Here is a 17,583-nt window from a genome sequence, read left to right on the forward strand (position 1 = left end):
AGTGAAACTGATCCAATATTCCCATAGACTGTTCTTTTTGATAAACGTAGAAATTGACCCTTCTAGTCTTAAAGTTTGAAACTTATATTTGTTTGATCTGAGTTCCTTCCTCAGGAAAGGACCTTCAGGCCTCTCAAAAAAAAGCATCAAAGAACTGAAATTCACCAGACCACCACACCAGATACCACCACACCAGATACCACCACACCAGATTCCAGACCCCTCATTCGTCATGATTGCTTCCTTGCCCCTCCCTACTTCTTGTTTTCTTATACATTATTGCATTTCTTCCCTGCTTTGTAAACCCCTAGTTTTAGTCAGTCAGGGAGATGGATTTGAGACTGAGCTACCATCTTCTCGGCTGCAGCACCCAATTAAAGCTTTCTTCCTTGGTAGTACTTATTGTCTCAGTGATTGGTTTTCTGTGCAGCGAGCAGCAGGGCCTAGACGGGACCCCTGGTATTTCAGTAACAAAACTGAAAACCTCAGCATCCTTATCCTGGGTACTAGCTGTGACCCATTCTTTGTTCCACATGAATATAGGCATTTTCTATACTACTGCCTTAAGTCCAAGTCTCTTTATACCTTCTCTTCTTTGGTGCTCCCACAGCGTCAATATTATGCATATAGCTCAAAAATCCGTCACTGGTCCAGTCTTTACTTCTGAACTGCAGAGCCAAGTTTCTAAGTGCCTATGTTGACATCTGTTCTTGGATATCCTACCAGTCCCTTAAATCCAACCTGTCCATAGTTGAGCTCTGCTTTCTGACTCCCACATTAATGCTACTGACAGCTCTCTGTTTTTCAGTTATCCAGGTTCAAATCTTTGGAGTCATCTCTCAGTTCTTCTTCCTCAGGCACTCCCCACTCACCCACCCACTCAATTCCAAGACAGGTTAATCCTACCTCTGCATTGGCTCTTTGCATCTAACTTTCCATATGCATTCCTACTGCACCTGCTAAGTTAAGGCCTCACTACTTTTCAGCAAGATGACCTTTATAACCTCCTAACTGGCCTCCCTAGTACTTATCTTTCCACATTTCTTTTCTTTTCTTTTTTTTTTCTTGAAATGGAGTCTTTGTTGCTCAGGCTGGAGTGCAGTGGCACGATCTCAGCTCACTGCAGCCTCCACCTCCCAGGTCCAAGCGATTCTCCCACCTCAGCCTCCCGAGTAGCTGGAATTACAGGCGCACACCACCACGCCCAGCTAATTTTTGTATTTTTAGTAGATATAGGGTTTCACCATGTTGCCCAGACTGGTCTTGAACTCCTGACCTCAAGTGATCTGCCCACCTCAGCCTCCCAAAATGTTGGGATTACAGGCGTGAGCCACTGCACTCAGCCTCCACATTTCATTCGCCCCCTTTTCTGTTGCCAAATTAATATTGGGGAGGTTTTTGACCAGGAAAATGAATGAGTTAAGATTTTCTGTGGCATAGAGGACTTCCACAATATGACTTCAACCTAGTTTTTCAGCCTGTCCCCCAATACATGATTTTTTTTTTTTAAGATGGAGTCTCACTCTGTTGCCCAGGCTGCAGTGCAGTGGTGCAATCTCGGCTCACTGCAACTTCAGCCTCCCTGGTTCAAGCGATTCTCCTGCCTCAGCCTCCTACCAATACATGAATTATTTAATTCAATGTTTATCAGGCACCTCCAATGAATCAATGACTGTGTTGACTAAACTTATCTATGCTGTTCAATCATCTAGTATTACACTGAGTGAAGCTCTCTTTTCAGTTTATCCTTGAATTGAATCTCTCTACCTGGAGAAATTTAATGTTATCTGCAGATATGAAGATTTCTTTGACACTTCATTAAATTTAAGAGATATTTATTTATTATTTTTAGAGTCGGGGGTCTCACTCTGTTGTCTAGGCTGGAGTGCACTGGCATGATCATAGGTCACTGTAACCTCGAACTTCTGGGCTCAAGCAATCCTCCCACCTCAGCCTCCCAAGTAGGTGGGACCACAGGTGCACACCACCATACCTGGCTAATTTTTAAAATTTCTGTAGAGATGAGTTCTCACTATGTTCCCCAGGCTGGTCACAAACTCCTGGCCTTAAGCAATGCTCCTGCCTCAGCCTTCTAAAGTGCTAGGATTATAGGCGTGAGCCACCATGCTTGGCCTAAGAGACATTTATTGATGCACAGATATGTTTTATTAAGTTCCTGTTTCGGTTAGGCCTTATGCTAGATGCTGTCAGTAAGGAAATAAATGCCTAGTTCCTGCCCTCAAGATGCTCATGACCTGTTGAATGACGAACTTGTCAATCAAACATGACAGTACATCATGAGAGCTACTAGGATAGAGATCTTTCCAGGGGGCCATAGAGCCCTTTCTGAAGAGGGGCCCTGTATTAGTCTGTTCTCACACTGCTATAACGAACTGCCTGAAGACTGGGTAATTTATGAAGAAAAGAGGTTTAACTGACTCACACAGTTCTGCAGGCTGTACAGGAAGCATGACTTGGGGAGGGGGATCTCAGGAAACTTGTGATCATGGTGGAAGGCAAAGAGGAAGCAAGGAGTGTCTTCTTATGGCAGCAGGAAACAAAAAGCAAGGGGGAAAACACCACACACTTTTAAACCCTCAGATATCCTGAGAACGCACTCACTATCACAAGAACAGCATGGGGGAAACTGTCCCCATGATCCAATCACCTCCCATCAGGTCCCTCCCCCAACACGTGGGGATGACAATTTGACATGAGATTTGGATGGGGAGACAGAGCCAAACCATATCTGGCTCCTAATTCAGCCTGAGGGCATCCTGGAAAATTTGGTGATCTTTAATCTGACTTTCGTCAGACAAGTAGAAGTTAGTTAGGTGAGGAAAAAGTTGAGGACTATCCAAGCAGAAGGAACACATGGAAAGGCACATAGACGGCAGGAAACCACATGAAGCATTCAAGGAACTAGAAGGAATTCAGAATGGCTGAAGCAAAATATATTTGGGAAATAAGGACAGGATATAAGGGTGAAGAGGCAGTCTGGAGGCAGAGTGTGTGGAGCATTGGGTGCCAGGCTAAGGAGCCAGAGCCAAAAGCAAGGCGGGGGGCATTAGAGGATTTGTGTTCCAGAAACACCCCTCTTATAAAAGTGTAGAGGAATGATTGGCAGAGACTAAAGAAGAGGTGAACATATCTTTCTGGCAAAGGGCCAGATAGTATATATGTAAACTTTGCAGTCCACAGTCTCTTTTGCAACTGCTCAACTCTGTCCTTGTACTGCTAAAGCAGCCATAGACAATAAGTAAAGGAATGGACATGGCCATGTCCAATAAACCATTATTGATGGACACAGAAATTTGAATTTCATATCACTTTCACATGTCACAAAATATTCTTTAATTCTTTTTTTCTCAGCCCTTAAAACATGTGAAAAACATTCTTAGTTTCAAGACATGCAAAAACAGATAGCAGGCTGGATTTGGCCCTCAGACTGTAGTCTGATTTTTGATAATCCCTGCACTATCCCTGCACTCCCTGGATAGGAGTGCAGAGAATGCAGACAATTCCTTTGAGAAGCTTATCTCTGAAGAGGAAAGGAGAGATAGTGCAGTAGCTGGAGGGGTGTGGATGAAAAGGTGTTTCTCAGAGGAGAACTGAAAATGTTCATGGAGAGCAGAAAGAGATGATAGAGAAGGAGCCACTGAAGATGGTGGAGGTGGAGGGCGGGGGTTGGGGGGGCGGTGATTGTTGGAGTAGATCCTGGAAGAAGAGGAAAGAAAGTGATGACATGCAGAGTACAGTTTGGTCAATTCACTTTTTTTTTTTTTTTTTTTTGAGACAAAGTCTCACTCTGTCACCCAGTCTGGCCCAATATCAGCTCACTGCAACCTCTATCTCCTGGGCTCAAGCCCTTTTCCTTCCTCAGCCTCCTCAGTAGCTGGCGCTACAGGCACACGCCACCATGCCCGGCTAATTTCTGTTAATTTTGTAGAGACAGGGTTTCGCTATGTTGCCCAGGCTGGTCTTGAACTCTTGGGCTCAAGTGATTCTCCCGCCTTGGCCTCCCAAAGTGCTGAGATCAAAGGCGTAAGCCACCATGCCTGGCCAATTAGCTTCTTAAGGGAGAAGGAAACACTTCTTCCACTGTGGCTGAGGGGAGAAAGAAAGGATGGGCACTGATGGGATATTTAAGTAGATAGCAGGGTAGGATTTTCCTAGAATGCCTTGACTTTCTCAGTGACAAAAGAAGCAAGGCTGGATTCCCGGTGAGTTGTCTATATGAGCAGTGAAGTCACTCAGGATGATGTCAGGCCTGGGGAGTGGGGTGGGAGGAGAGAGGAAGCCTGTGAACCAGATTCCCTAGTACTCAGCAAATGTGTAGGAGTGACCAGGAAGTCAGTAAGTGAGGACCATGGGGAAGGAGAAGGTGTTAGAGCTTCAATGGAGGGTGGAGGGATAATGAGTTTGAAACAATGTGAAACAATGGGAAGTGAGCACAGTGCCAACTCCTTCAGGCCACCTGATGCAAGGTGTGAGTTGTGTATACGTGTGTATATGCGTGTAGGACAGTGGGGCTGTGACCAAATGAACATGAACAACCTCCACTTGCAATAGCGTCAGAGCATGTGATATCCTGGGAGAGACGTGGATTCTGGTAATGAGAGGAGATGGAGGGACCATCCATGCAGTGACTGAGAGGGTTGAGTAGTATGTTTACAAGGAAGAACGTTCCAGGGAGCACACTGACAAAGATGGAAAGGGAGGGAAGTAGCAAGAGGAGAAACCCGAGTGTAGGCGTCAGAACTATAGAGCAGTGCTGGATGGAGACAGAAGTACATTCTCGGGGGAGCAGAAGCCTCAGGGGGATTGGCTGCCTGGTAGAAGTTATTACCATTTCAAGATTCCTCCTAGAACTCGAGTACAAAGAGATCGCTGAGGGGCATACTAAGTTGCTGGGGCCACATAAACAGAGATGGAGTCTGGTGCTTGAAGACATTTTCTGACTCTGGTCAGGGAAGCAATCTGTGGCTTCATTTTTTTTTGTTTTTTTTTTTTTCAAGTTCCAAACACTCAGTGAAAAGTGGGTTTGTGCTGGGACAAAACAGCCTTGGAATGAGCAGTTAGCAGGTAAGCTCATTTACTAGGTCTTCTGGGGAGAGGATGATGGGGAGACTGGGAAGGATCCTCACCTAGGTTTCTTGCTTCCACAAAGCCCAGCCCTGTGTGAACAGGACAGTGTGGTTCAAGTGGAGTCAGGGTATAGGAGAACAGGCAGCCATGAGGTTTCTTGGGAAGACACAGACCCAAGTACTAATAGCAGAGAATGGGCACACAGTCACTGGCTCTGATTTGGGACAGTTCCTGACCTGACAGGGGCAGAAAGTGGAATTGGAAATCGTTTGAGTGCTTTTTTTGTTTAGCTCATCATCCTGAGAGCTTAGAGAGCTGGTTAGTGAGGGTGAATGCACACAGGGGCAGCTTGGAGTTGCCTGAATATTACTTGTTTTAGCAAGGAGGTTATATGGCCATGAGATGGAAAGAACCATTTGAGAATCACGAGTTCCAGGCAGAATGATAGGAATTGAACTGATAGTGGTACCAACTGATGGTATGAAGAATTTGAGAAGGAATTTGTACTTGTAGGGGGAACTCATTTCAAATGAGCTCATTTCAAAATATTTTTAGTTTTGAGGGTGGTAGGAGCCTCAACAGGATATGCTCAGAATCCAACAGGTAGAGGCCTGAAGTTAGGGCAGCAGGTCAGGGCTTGAGACTTGTAGATCATTCATGTTGAAATCAAAGTCTTGAGAAAACAAAGAGCCCACACAAACTAAGGAGCGATCAGAGAAATACGGAAAAAATAGGAAGTCACTGTTCTCAAAAGACAAAGCTCCAGTATGGAGGTGAGAACTGTGAAAATTCTGGTGAGAGAGGTTGGACAGGCTGAGAACAGAAAAAAAATACTGTCCTGAGGAATACTAAAGAGGAGAGATGAGATAGGGGTCAAGGGTGACTTCGGAGCTGGGGACATTTGCTTTAAAACAGCAGTAAAAAGGAGCAAGAGGAGAAGGAGAAATCCACCACACCACCCAAGATTTTTTCTTCCGGAGGGAAGTGTTTACGAGCATTGGGAAATCTAAGCACAAACCGATCCAATCTTTGCTGTAAGGTTGATGAGTTTCTGTGTACAGATTCCTAGCGTGAGAGATGACTTATATCAGATGTTTACATGTAAAGAAAACCGACTACACAGACACACACATAATCCATACCTTTGAGTCGATTGTTTTATGAACTGCTACAGTGCTCTGTGTGTGTGTGGTGTTTTTTTTGTTTTTGTTTTTTCTCGATGAGGACAATACAAGGAGAATCCGATTTAAATTTAAATTACAGAGATGGAGATTGAGGCTCCTCCCAAGGGGACAACTTATCCTGTTAAGAGACACTGGGGGACGATATTGAGATGGGTTATGAAAGATCGATTCCCCTGAGAGCTCGGAGAATAGGATCAAAGTAGAAAGCGCAGTCTGCCTCTGCTTGATTACACTGAGCCGATGTTTCTTTAGCCAAAGGCAGTGGGCTAGTTTAGACGGCCTTTCATTCCCGGCAGCGCCTGTGGGTGCGTGTGACCTGGGACAGAGGGGCAAAGGAACCTGGCAGAGCGAGCTTGGGATGCCGCGGCCCCTTTAAGAGCGGCGGCGGCGGCGCGCGCTCCGACGGCTACCCCCGGGCCCCGCCCCTTTCCCGTGAGCCCTCGGGGAGTGGTCCGACCGCGGGCGGCCGCCGGTGAGGTAGGGGCGGGAGGCGGGGGGAGACATGGCTCGGCGCGGCTGGCGGCGGGCACCCCTCCGCCGTGGCGTCCGCAGCAGTCCCCGAGCCCGCAGGCTCATGCGGCCCCTTTGGTTGCTCCTCGCAGTGGGCGTCTTTGACTGGGCAGGGGCTTCGGACGGCGGCGGCGGAGAGGCTAGAGCCATGGACGAGGAGATCGTGTCCGAGAAGCAAGCCGAGGAGAGCCACCGGCAGGACAGCGCCAACCTGCTCATCTTCATCCTGCTGCTCACCCTCACTATTCTCACGATCTGGCTCTTCAAGCACCGCCGGGCCCGCTTCCTGCACGAAACCGGCCTGGCTATGATTTATGGCAAGTGCCTCAACCCTTGTCAGCCCCTTGGCTCTGCCCCTTTCTCTGCCCGCCGGCTGCTTCGCCTCCTCTGCTGGCCCTGCTCGGCCTACGTTCGGCTCCCCTTCTAATTCCTTCCATTTTCTGCCTCGCCTTCCCCCTACCCCGCGTTTCTCTGCCTCACCCCCTTTCCTCTTCAGCCTCGCGCCCCATTTTATCTGCCTCTCCACACCTTTTTCGCTTCCGACCCCACCCCCTTTTTCCTCCGCACCCCCACCCCCCCACCCTTTCCCTGTCTACCAAGCTCGGGACCCGGGGCTGAGGATGGAAAACGAGTGGGCGCGGTGTCTGGAATTGGGCTGGGGGCTGGGGGAGGGGAGACACCATTGCGATCCATTTCTCTGGGGTGTCAGTTTGTTTAAGGTTCATTGAAACTGCAGTAGTATCTCTACTGCCCAGAGTCTGGCGTTCTTTTGGAGCCAGAGTCGACCTTTACTCAACACCTAGCTCCTGCTACGCCCTGTCCTTTCGAGGTTGCAAAGGAAAATCTTATTCTTGTGGAGTTCGAAAAAAAAACCCGAATGTGAAATAGGCTACAGAAGGCTTAGGGCATTTTTAATGACATCCCATTTATTGTACTATGCCTCTAATATCTGATATGGATACATATGTTTGACCCATCCAATTCAGGCATACAAAAGTGAGGACGAGGAAGAGTTAAGGTCCTTCCAGAAGTGTAGTGTACTATACGATGATCAGGACAGTTCAGACAAACAGTAATTATGAACACCACGCATATGCAGTATGGGTGACTTGCTGTTGGCATGAGGTTATTGACCGATTGTAGAATAAATGGCTTCTGTTCTTGTGTCTCAGTCTGCTTTCTGAGGTTTATTATTATTTATTTATTTTTTTTGGTGACAAGGCGAGAAGGGGTAAATCAAAGTGTGGGCTCAGAGGCATTTTGAGCTGTGCTGGGGCCTCAAGAGGAGAAAAGAAGATACATATTGCCGACTGTATTAATCTGACTGTGCGGGTATTGCTAAAGAGATGAGGGCGGACAGTTCTTTCTGTGCAGTACATGTGTGAAGATTATCTTCATTTGGAACAGTTAAACCGATGAGCTTGTTGAGGTTTGTCTCTCAGACTTGCAGATAGGTAGATGAAGCTTTGGCACAAAAGACATTGCTCCATGCAAACCCCCGCCCCCTAGTAAATCCAGACTTCTGGAATGTGCATCTCTCAAGGGTAGCAAGGAAAAGTAGTTGTGTGCCTCAGGAAAATGCATGAACTCAGGCTTATTTTTAATTTTTAAGAGAATACAGTTCTGAGCCTGCGTGTAAAATATCTCTGCTCACTAAGATTCCTAGTTTTTAGACATATTAGATGGTTTTTATATTTCATATGTTTTGCATTTCATTTGCAGTGCACCTTAAGCCAAATTGGCCGGATAAGCTATATATTTCTATACAATTTTCTGCATAACAGTGTGTGATTTATTTACTATCCTCAACAAACATTTATTGATAAACCTTCTATGTATTATGCTCAGAAAATACAAAGAGGTATAAGATCTTTGCCTTCAAGGAACTTATAGGCAGGTCGTATAAAGAAAATAATGGCATCTTAAGTTTGGTTAAATGCCAAATGAGTATTATAGAGTTAAAGTAATGAACTGGTCAGAGATACTTCTTTTATAGAGAGAGATAGTATGATGTGGTAATTAAAGGTACAAGGCTTTAGACCAGAGGTCAGCAATTTTTTTTTTTTCTGTAAAGGGCCAGGTAGTAATGATTGTTGACCTTGTGGATACGTAGATCTCTGTCTCTGTTGCATTTTTTTCTTTGATTTTTTTTCTTTTTATAAAGTTTTACAACATAAAAACTATTCTTAGCTCTCGGGCCATACAAAAACAGACCAAGGGCTGTAGTTTGCCAACCCCTGCTTTAGAATCAGACCTAGATTCCCGTCCCACTCTGCCCATAGGTATGTGTGATCTTAGACAAGTCCCTTACTCTCTTTTACCATCATCTATATGTTGGGGATGATGATAGTAGGATTATTGTGAGGAAGAAATGTTTTTAGACTAGTAACTGACCCTTAAGTAAATGCCCAAGAAATGATAGCTGTGCTATTATTATTATTATTGCTGTTACAACTGCATTTTCTCAGATTAGGCCCAGAACAACTCTTTTAATTGGTCGGTCTCATAAGTCAAGGGACAAATACAGTCTTTTTAAAAGAATCAAATAGGGGCTTTGAATTGCCCTGGAAATATTTTCTCTTTGGTAGCTGATATCATTAACCTCATCTAACTCTAGGACTGAAGTAGAAAAGAAGGATTACCGATTGCATTTTGTGAGGTTTCTAAGTTAATAAAAAGTGATAGAGCACCTTGGTGTTACTATTTTTTGAAGGAAAAACAAGGGTATCTCTTGTGGAATGTAAAGTGCAAGAGTGTTAGTCTGGGAGTCAAATCTGGAGTTGACTTGGCGTTCTTTAGCCTGTCCTATTTTCTCATTGTGGGCAATGGGTGCTGTGGACCAAACAGCCTCCTAACTTAACTCGCAAGTCCAGTTCGAGAATAGATGGGATTGGGTCAAAGTTTCTTTCTTTCTTTCTTTCTTTCTTTCTCTTTCTTTCTTTCCTTCTTTCTTTCTTTCTTTTTTTGTGGGGGGTCAAAGTATTTTCAGTACCATGAAAATTGAAGTTTTCTTTTTCCTTTTTTTATTTTTGATAGAGTGTTGCTCTGTCGCCTAGGCTGGAGTGCAGTGGTGGGGTCATAGCTCACTGCAGCCTCAACCTCCTGGGCTTAAGCGATCCTCCCACCTCACCCTTCTGAGTAACTGTGACTACAGGTGTGCATCACCACACCTGGCTAATTTTTTGTTTTTATTTTTGTGGTGACGAGAGTGTGGGGGGTTCTTCCCATGTTGCCTAGGCTGGTCTCAAGCTCTTAACTCTTGGGCTCAAGCTATCCTCTCACCTTGGCCTCCCAAAGTGCTGGGATTATAAGTGTGAGCCACCTAGCCTGGCCAGAAATTGAAGTTTTCTAGTCCTTATTTATTGTCTGTCATTTTTCTTATACCTCTCACAACATCATAGCTATCTTATTATTATTAATATATTATTTTAAAACCTTTATTTTTCAGCATGACTCTGGGGTCAAAATGGGATGCCTAGATCTCTAAGATTCAGCCCACTAGTGATCTTATTCCTGTGATATTGGGTTAGCTACGTAAATCCTGGAAAATGCTATTAAAAATAAGCTTTTCCTTTATCTGAGAAGCAAGAGTAAAAACAGTTTAAATTGCCAAAGTGGTCAGTTTCTAGATTGTAATGTGGATCAATTGCTCCAGTTACAAACACACAATTGCAAAGTACCCACATGTTTTGCTCATTGGGTTAGCTTTCTTAAGAAGCTTAAAAGTGAGTCACAGTAAAAGTTGTCGAGGTAGTTAAATTAAGTCTGAAAAGTGATCACTCACTACACTGTGCTTACAGATGGTGTAGAAAGCAAAATATGGCAGAAATATTTGTATTGCCTTAAGCTTAAGGCATCTGGAGTCCGAGGTTTAACCAATGTGATTCATCAATAAATATTGATTAGATGTCTATGATGTATGGGATATGATGAGAAAAACATGTTTGAGCCACAGTATCTGCCCTCAAAGCACTTATCATCTAATGACTATGGCTCATACCTTATTTCTCATCATATCTTTCACAAAACTAATCTGTAGAAATTGTATCAGTTTTGGCCACACTTAATGCCCTAGTGATGTTCTTCCTATATTTTTGACTATCAGAGGCTTCAGGTGTGATCGGCTGGAAGAATGGGCTGAAATCCATGAGGAAAACAGTCACTGCCAACTGGGAGAATCACACATTAGTAGTGCCTTGGGTGATGCTGATTTTTTTATCACTGGGAGAGTTTTCAGCACAGGAGGGTCAGGAATGTGTAGGAGGGTTAGGACCTCTCTGTTTTGTGAAAGATATCTCTTTGTGGTTGTGGTTTTTGTTTTTGTTTTTGTTTTGAGACGGAGTCTCGCTCTGTCTCCCAGGCTGGAGTGCAGTGGCGCTAACTCGGCTCACTGCAAGCTCCGCCTCCCGGGTTCACGCCATTCTCCTGCCTCAGCCTCCCGAGTAGCTGGGATTACAGGAGCCCGCCGCCACGCCCGGCTAATTTTTTTGTAATTTTAGTAGAGACAGGGTTTCACCGTGTTAGCCAGGATGGTCTCAATCTCCTGACCTCGTGATCCACCCGCCTCGGCCTCCCAAAGTGCTGGGATTACAGGCATGAGCCACAGCACCCAGCCATGGTTGTGTTCTTTGTTGCCTGTTAGTAGTCATTTAAAATTTCATAATATAAATATTTTCTGTGCCTCCCTCTATGTAGGAGGCTAGAAGTTTCTGCTTTAGTCTCTTAACAAAGCACTATTTTTGTATACTTTCACTGAGAATTGCTTTGACTCTATGACTAGGATTTGGCCTTTTACAGAACCCTTGTTAACTTGATCTGTGAATTTTTTTCAAATAAATCCCAATTTTTCAGATGCCTGGTGCCATAATAAAGGGATCTTGATTTTGTTTCCAACCTAAATAATTATTCTCCATGCTGTTGTTTTATCGACCAAGGTATGTGTTTCAAATTTGCCCAAGTGCCGAGCTCTCCTCAGGGTACCCAGTGATGCTTCAGCATAGGGTTAGGCAAACAGTAGAACCAGTGGGCACTCGGGAGGCGGAGGTTGCAGTGAGCTGAGATCACGCCACTGCACTCCAGCCTCGGCAACAGAGTGGGACTCCGTCTCAAAAAAAAAAAAAAAAAAAAAAAGCCATGGTTGGGCTTGAGGACATGGAAGGAATTTATACTGCCATTATTAGCATTTGTAGTAGCTTGTCTTTGATTTTTGCATGTAAATATAAGAGGACAGCTTTTACTGAGCCTCTTAATTAGCTCTTGTGGAATAGTAGAGAAAAGAGCTGTTTCTTTCTCATACAGGCAGAACGACTGGATCTACAGGCTTTTCTCTTCTAGGTTATGTCTGTCAAGCACATTTGCTATCTAACAGTCAGTTTTTAATTTTGTTTTTGGAGGTGAGATATTTTTAAAAGGTGTCTTTCGTTTATTTTAAATTTGAACCTTTGTTTAAACGTTTTTAAAGTTGGTGTCATTATACTACTGTTCACAAATGAATCATTACTACTCTAAAAAATATATGTGACTATAAATTGACCAGAAGGATCCCTCCTCTCTGCTCCCTCTCTGCTTCCTGGGCAACTGGGCAACTACTGCCTTTTTTTTTTTTTTTGGACGGAGTTTTTGCTACGTTGTCCAGGCTGGAGTGCGGTGGCATGATCTCGACTCACTGCAACCTCCACCTCCTGGGTTCAAGCAATTTTCCTGCCTCAGCCTCCCAAGTAGCTGGGATTACAGGTGCCCACCACCACGCCCAGCTAATTTTTGTATTTTTAGTAGAGATGAGGTTTCACTATGTTGGCCAGGCTGGTCTCGAACTCTTGACCTCAAGTGATCCACCCGTCTCGGCCTCCCAAAGTGCTAGGATTACAGATGTGAGCCACTGCGCCCGGCTGGCAACGACTGCTCTTATACCTCCTCGTTTCTGCTTCATCACTTCTCACTTGGGTCTGGTTTCCACCCCTGCTACTCCACTGAAACTGCTCTTATCGAGGTCACCTATGGCCTCCTTGTTGCCAAACCCAATGGATACTTCTAATGCCTGCCTTACTTGACTTTACTGTAGCACTTGATAGTTTTTATCACTTTCTTCTCCTCAGAAATGAATTTTTTCCCTTTCTTCCTGACTTTTTCACCACTGGTTCCTTTTTTTTTCTACTCCTGTGGGTTTTCCTTCTCAGACTCCTTCATCAGCTCCTTTTCCTCCAGCAGCCCCTTAATGTTGGCTATTAATAGATCAAACCCCAGATCTATATCATAGTCTTCTAACCATTTTATTTGCTCCCCTGGTGATCTCATCTACATCTGACTTCAACCATCTTATGACTGCACAGTGTATACCTCCAGTTGAGACTCCTGGCTTTAGCCCCAGATACCACATACTCAACTATGCGTGTGTCACAAGTACATCCAACTCAACGTGTCTAAAACTGAACGTAGCCTTTTACCCTGTAAATCTGTTCATCTGTGTATGTTCCTTACCTCATTGAATGCCCTTGTTATCCCCCTCGGTGCTCAGGCCTGAGCCTGGTTACCAAATCAATTAAGATTCCTCTTAGTCTTTCATCTTCCTTCCTCAGTCACTAAATCTTACTAAAATATAATACCTTCTAAAAATCCTTCTCCCCCCCTGTCAGTACTCTCTTAGATTAGGACCTAAACTCTTATTGCCTGAATGCCTACAGTAGCCCTGTATCTAGCGTTTTAGACCCTTTCTAGTCTAGACCAGTCTTTCTAAAGTCGAAATCTGCTATCAAGCCTCTGCCTTCTATGACTTCATTTTACTTTTGGGATAAACTTCAAATCCCCTTCCCCAACAGATAAGATCTTTTATGATTCAACTCCTGCCAATCTTTCAAACCTCAACTCTTGTCACTTTATAAGCCAGCCATACTGAACTACTTGATTCACTGGATGGGCTGTGTTCTTGCCATCCTTGACTGGATGTGTACTACTGTTCCCCTACTTGGAATATACCCATTTCTTCTAGTTTGTTACCTGCCCAGGTGACATCTCTGGAAAGACTTCCCTAATGTCTTACTCCCCCAGGCTTGGGTAGTTGTCTCTTTTCTGTTTTTATAATACCTTGTATACATATATATATATATGTATATTGCATTATGATTGTTTATTCAGTCTGTTTTCACTAACTGGACCAAGTTTTCCTTGAAAGAGGGACCTTGTTTTCATCTCTGAAGCCTGGAGGCCTACCTAGCATAGTACACTCATTCACATATTGAAAGAATGGCTGGCTAGTCAGAATGAAAGGCAATAGGAAGGTAAAATGCAGCTAGTAGTGGTATACCATGCATGGAGTTAAGGAAAGTTCCAGAAGTTTGGGTTTTATTTGTAGTCGAGGTATGTCCATACAATGAAATATCGTTTGGTCGTAAAAGTAAACGAGGTTCTGATCCATGCTACAACATAGATAAACCTTGAAAATATTATGCTAAGTGAAAGAAGTCAGACACAAAAGGCCATATATTGTAGGAGTTCATTTATATGAAATGTCTAGAAAAGACAGGTCCGTAAAGAAAGAAAGTAGATGAGTGGTTGCCAGGGGCTGTGGATTCGGGCATGGGGGAATGGAGAGTGACTGCTAGTAGGTGTGGGGTTCTTTTTGGAGGGAATGAAAATGTTCTAGAATTAGATAGTGGTGATTGATATTCAACTTTGTGAAAATACTAAAGACCACTGAATTGTACAGTTTTTAAAAGGATAAACTTTTGGTGTTTGAATTAGATATCAGTAAAGCCATTACTAAACAATTATAGTCGATCAATATAGTTTTATAGGGCTGGGCATGGTGGCTCACGTCTGTAATCCCAGCAGTTTGGGAGGCCGAGGTGGATGGATTACAAGGTCAGGAGTTCGAGACCAGCCTGGCCAACATGGTGAAACCCCATCTCTACTAAAAATACAAAAATTAGCCAGGCGTGGTGGTGTGCGCCTATAATCCCAGCTACTCGGGAGGCTAAGGCAGGATAATTGATTGGATCCGGGAGGCAGAAGTTGCAGTGAGCCGAGATCATGCCACTGCACTCCAGCCTGGGCAACAGAGCAAAATTCCGTCTCAGAAAAAAAAAATTAGTTTTACAGTACCTAGAACATTGTGCATATTTGAATGTCAATAGGATGATCCAGCAATCTGTTTGATGTCATAGTGCCAGATTCAGGACTTCTATTCCATGTTTTGATTTTGAAGCAGATATTTTAAAATTAAAATCTGACCTTTTAGAAGTAGAAGAACTCAATCAACCTACAAATATTATTGACTTTTCAATTTGTTAAATGTACGTTATTTGGCCAGTCATGTGCTTTGGGAATAAACTTGCAAAGTGCATTGTTTAAGTCTTATAAATTGATGAATGGACGTGAAAAACAAATTTCTTTTCTTTTTTTTTTTTTTTGAAACAGTTTTGCTTTGTTGCCCAGGCTGGAGTGAAGTGGCATGATCTCGGCTCACTGCAACCTCTGCCTCCTGGGTTAAAGCAATTCTCACACCTCAGCCTCCTGAGTAGCTGGGATTACAGGCGCCCGCCACCACGCCCGGCTGATTTTTTGTGTCTTAGTAGAGTTGGGGTTTCACCATGTTTCCCAGGCTGGTCTCGAACTCCTGAGCTCTCAGGCAATCCACCCATCTTGGCCTCCCAAAGTGCTAAGATTACAGGCATGAGCCACCGCGCCTGGCCAGAAAACACATTTCTAACATGATTGCACTGTCGAGTTGGGACACATTGGAGCATATTCTGTCTACAGATGATTTGAAGATATTTTCTCCTTTTGTTTCCTTCCTCATTACTTATTTAAATATTGATCTAGAAATGCAGCGATCTGTGCTGTTGTCCTAGGGAATGTTTTTCTCTCCTATTTCACCGGATTATATGAAGATTGGGCTGTTTGTTGTATGAATTTAGTAATACTTTAAAACATAACTGCATTTCATCTAAAAATCAGTTCTGAGCTACAGGGAACTACCATAAGAGATTTTCTCTTATCCATAGTTATGCGTGGGGTACAAAAGAAGTGGTCTCTGTCGGCAAGAAGAGCTTATGTTGTTCTTTTTTCCAGGTCTTTTGGTGGGCCTTGTGCTTCGGTATGGCATTCACGTTCCGAGTGATGTAAATAATGTGACCCTGAGCTGTGAAGTGCAGTCAAGTCCAACTACCTTACTGGTAAATGTTAGTGGAAAATTTTATGAGTATACGCTGAAAGGAGAGATTAGTTCACATGAACTCAATAATGTTCAAGATAATGAAATGCTTAGAAAGGTAAGTTCTTAAAGGAAATCTTTGAATCTTTTTTGTGTCTAACTAGCAGCAAAATGATTCAGGAGAAAATAAGTAATGGATTTTTAATGATATTTAAAATAATGAGTCTTTTTCAATGGAGTAAAACCTCAATTAACAAATGTAATAATGTAAGGAAATGGATATGTCTGTACAACTCATTTTCTGATTGAGGCTAAGTAGTATAACTCTTTTTGTTTCTCTCTGGATTGTTTACAGCTTGTTGTGATAAATGGAGACTGGGATTGAGTTAAGCAGAATTTATAAGCATTTCTTTCCATTTGCAGATGGTCCTTATAGTTTTCTTTTTCTTTTTCTTTATTTTATTTTTTCTGAGACGGAGTCTCACTCTGTCGCCCAGGTAGAGTGCAGTGCCATGATCTTGGCTCACTGCAGCCTCCGTCTCCTGGGTTCAAGCAATTCTCCTGCCTCAGCCTCCCGTGTAGCTGGGATTACAGGCGTCCACCACCATGCCCGGCTGATTTTTGTATTTTTTAGTAGAGACGGGGTTCTACCATGTTGGCCAGGCTGGTCTCCAACTCCTGACCTCAAGTGATTCCCCCACCTCGGCCTCCCAAAGTGCTGGGATTACAGGCATGAGCCACTGCCCCCAGCCGGTCCTTATAGTTTTATAGTACTTCCGCACATTGGCTTTATTTGATAATACCTAAAATATTCTATTAATATTTCTTTCAATTATTTCTTGCCTTGCTTGTATTCTATACTGATCGCAATTTAATCTTTCTTTGATTCACAATCTGACACAACTTCAGGGGCCCTAAGTGTGAGTCTGAGTTATTGTACCATGCTGTGCATAAAGCTTTATGTTAGAGTTTGAGTTGCAATTGTACTGGCTCCCAGAAATCCCTGGAGCTGCTTTCTCCTGTCTCCCTCATAGGTTTATCATGACGTTTCTCAGTGCCACTTTGCTCATGTCTCTTTGTTTTCTCCTACCTTTGCTGTTTGCCTTCACTTCTGTCTGCTACATTGGCAGGACTTGACTTTTTTTTTTTTTTTTTTTTTGACACAGGGGTTTTACTTTGTCACCCAGGCTGGAGTGTGGTGGCACGATCTCAGCTCTCTGCAACCCCCGCTTCCCAGGCTCAGGTGACTCTCCAACCTCAGCCTCCTTAGTAGCTCAGACTACAGGCACGTGCTACCATACCTGGCTAATTTTTGTATTTTTAGTAGAGTTGGGGTTTCACCATGTTGTCTAGGCTCGTCTCAAACTCCTGGGCTCAGGCGAACCACCCACCTCAGCCTCCCAAAGTGCTAGGAGTACAGGCAGGACTTGATTTTTATAGCTACTTGGTTCTGTTTCTGACCATCTTTAATGCTTTTAAAATTTCAGATGAACTTGAGGTTTACCTTGCAGCAAGAGTTCTTTCCACCTGTGGAAAATTCCAATTACTTAAAAGTTCTAGTAAACGAAGTTTTAGCATGGGTTTGTGTGTAGCTACTTTGTGTTCATGTCACATTCTACTGCAGCCTTATGAACAGAAGAGGGTATTTACATT

The 17,583-nt window shown here is 43.7% G+C and overlaps 1 protein-coding gene across 3 annotated transcripts in view; it reads left to right on the forward strand.

Annotated features, from left to right (window-relative positions):
• Nucleotides 1-6,755: 6,755 nt before the first annotated feature.
• SLC9A6 (solute carrier family 9 member A6) overlaps nucleotides 6,756-17,583 on the forward strand; it is a 62,106-nt gene continuing 51,278 nt past the window's right edge. For 2 of the 3 annotated variants that reach the window (XM_054543983.2, XM_054543982.2), the window contains exons 1-2: nucleotides 6,756-7,099; nucleotides 15,849-16,048. In XM_054543983.2, coding sequence (XP_054399958.1) covers nucleotides 6,775-7,099; nucleotides 15,849-16,048 — 525 coding nt within the window. In that variant the 5' untranslated portion in view covers nucleotides 6,756-6,774. 3 annotated transcript variants of the gene reach the window in all.

The sequence above is a fragment of the Pongo abelii genome, chromosome X (assembly GCF_028885655.2).
Source record: "Pongo abelii isolate AG06213 chromosome X, NHGRI_mPonAbe1-v2.0_pri, whole genome shotgun sequence".
NCBI classification, from domain to species: Eukaryota; Metazoa; Chordata; class Mammalia; order Primates; family Hominidae; genus Pongo; species Pongo abelii.